The sequence below is a fragment of the Dendrobium catenatum genome, unplaced genomic scaffold (genome assembly GCF_001605985.2).
Source record: "Dendrobium catenatum unplaced genomic scaffold, ASM160598v2 fragScaff_scaffold_1586, whole genome shotgun sequence".
NCBI classification, from domain to species: domain Eukaryota; kingdom Viridiplantae; phylum Streptophyta; class Magnoliopsida; order Asparagales; family Orchidaceae; genus Dendrobium; species Dendrobium catenatum.
In genome coordinates this window covers 607,270-609,834 of record NW_021320048.1, presented here as the reverse complement: position 1 = coordinate 609,834, position 2,565 = coordinate 607,270, and the positions used below count along the sequence as shown (strand labels likewise).

General features: G+C 34.5%; 1 protein-coding gene across 1 annotated transcript in view; it reads left to right on the top strand.

Annotated features, from left to right (window-relative positions):
- Window positions 1-629: 629 nt before the first annotated feature.
- LOC110112637 (probable adenylate kinase 1, chloroplastic) overlaps window positions 630-2,565 on the top strand; it is a 13,711-nt gene continuing 11,775 nt past the window's right edge. Inside the window, exon 1 of the mRNA XM_020844930.2 lies at window positions 630-991. Coding sequence (XP_020700589.1) covers window positions 707-991 — 285 coding nt within the window. The 5' untranslated portion in view covers window positions 630-706. The remainder of the gene's footprint in view (window positions 992-2,565) is intronic.

Genomic DNA, 2,565 nt, shown 5'->3' with positions numbered 1-2,565 from the left:
AAGAGTCTTGATCACCATGAAATTTTTATTTAAAGTACTCAATTTTTTGACTAGACCTACAAAGTTAACATTCACAAAGCTCCCCCTATCAATGAGAAGAATCTTTTTGAGTTCCGAACTGCTAATCAATTGGACTTAGCTCAAGCAATCATAGTTGAACTTTGGATGAGCTTTAGGTTCAAAAGTGACATAAGTTTGGCTAAGTGGGTTTAATTGGAATTTGTTTCGAGTTGATTTGACTTGAAAAGAGTTGATTTTGAATTGACTCATAATTACATTTGAATTAAATAATTGACTATTTCAACTAAAATGAAAATAATTTGAACAAATTAAAATAAATCCTAATTTAATCTATAATTTAAGGTGAAGCCCAAAGAGAGATTGAGGAAGATTTCGAAGCTGTGACAAATTTTGAGCGAGTCAGCCGCCTCTTTCTGCGTTGTGTAACGAATATTCCTCTAAAATCCCTTAAAAAAGAATATTCTTTTAAAATCCCCTAAAAAGTATTATTTTAAAATACCTCTAAATAAAATCTCACATCGAATCGGCACCAATTTTAAATAATAATTAAATAATAATTTATACATTATAGAAATTGTTTTGGCTTCTTTTCTGGCCAGAAGATCAATTTCCTTTTCTTTCGCACGGCCTGTTCTCTCTGAAGTCTGGACGAGTCGATTCTTCTCTGTTGCTCAGTTTGATCGACATGTCGGCGTCAATCCGTTTGCTAAGATGCTTGAAGGCGAGTAGAGCTTTTTCGGCTGTGACAACGGAAGCGGCTGCTCAGTTTCCGGCGAGTCTGATGAGGGGTTCGCTGCCGGCGCAGAGCGATATGAAGGAGCGGGGCGTGCATTGGGTGTTTCTTGGCTGCCCCGGCGTGGGGAAAGGCACGTATGCCAGCCGTCTCTCACAGCTTCTCGGCGTTCCCCATATTGCCACCGGTGATCTCGTAAGAGAGGAGCTTGCTTCTTCCGGTCACTTTGCTCAGGAGGTAATCTATCTTACCGATTTTTCTATTTCACTTCTATCTTGTTTGGTACGTTTCTAGAAAAATTGGCTCCTCAATGTATATTTGAATTTGAAATTTCTGAAATTAAATTTCAGTTCATCTGAACATCTCAAAAAATGAAAGCCATCGACAGCACAAGTCATCTGATTGGACTCCAAATGAGCCCAATTCAAATACTGAAAGCATATGGAGAAGCTTTATGATATTAATTGTAGAATTAAATGACCTATGAATCTTCCATACTTATGAACTAAATGACATTAATTGAAGAACTCAAATCGTGCATCTCGTTGATACATCCAATAAACTCAAGATCATTCAATTTTGAGGTAATTACTATACTCAAGTGCTGAATAAATGATGTATAATCAAGGGGATTAACATGAGCCGTTTGATAGAATATTTTTTTATCCTAGCCAAATTTATCAAAATGCCTCGATCAAAATGCTATAATATGATCAATTTTTTGCATTAGAGATGTTCGAGAGTTAAGAGAGCTTAATAACTATATTATCTTACCCGAAAATCGCCATAATTTAACACCCATTGAAAGATTATCTAGGAATCCTCCCATCTTTTTGGGATTCGCCAAAATGAGGGAATAACCCTTAAGGAGTGCTTTCAAATATTTTCTTTTGAAGCCGTCAAATTTCAAGAGTGGATCCGAAGTTATTACGAATCTTTTTTTATTTTTATTTTTTGGATGTCTCTACTCTAAAACCTTCTATGCATTGATGCGAGGGATTGTTTACTTTTATGTTAGTTATATTAATTGAGTAGAAACACAAATAATTGCTGATGAGTCCATCATTGCCTATCAAAAGCAATTTAAATGATCATCAAGTAAATGTAAGAGTTACAACAAGAAATTTGTAGGCCTCAATTGAAAAGTAGGAACAATAAGAGGTCAGAGACATCATTCTCATCAAATTTAGACTAAGTTATCCAATTACACCATCACAACAAATTCAAGGCTAGTATTCTAAGGAGATCAAAAAATTTTGAATATCTTAAGTGTCCAAAAACCTCAAACGACACTAAAGGTCCTAATCAACAAAGAGAGTGCTGCCATTATGTTCTAATTGGGAGGCTATATTTTATTACTCAATCAAATATTCAACTATGATATATTGAATTTACAGGAAGACTTGATGTTTCAAATATAAATATGTTTTAAAGAAATATAAAGAATTTAATCTCTTATGGGTGAGAAGTTCTCATAAATTTGAATCATTCTTACATGACGATAGAGAGTTCATTATTTTCAACAAATTAAATGCTAATATCAACCAAGCTTATAATTAATACATGAAGAAATACAAAATGACAATTCAATTTATATGATATTAATACACAATCTTCCTATAATGTATCTGATTGACGACTAGCCTTAATCGAAAGTTCTCTCTCGTTAGTGGGAGGGGTAATTAACTATAGGGGCTTGTGCCTATAGGAAACCAGAACTCAGATCATAAAGTCCTCGCAAAATGAGGGCGAAATCTCTGGGTAGTGTCTTATCTACAAACCCATCTGCCTTCCAAAATTTACCTCGGAAC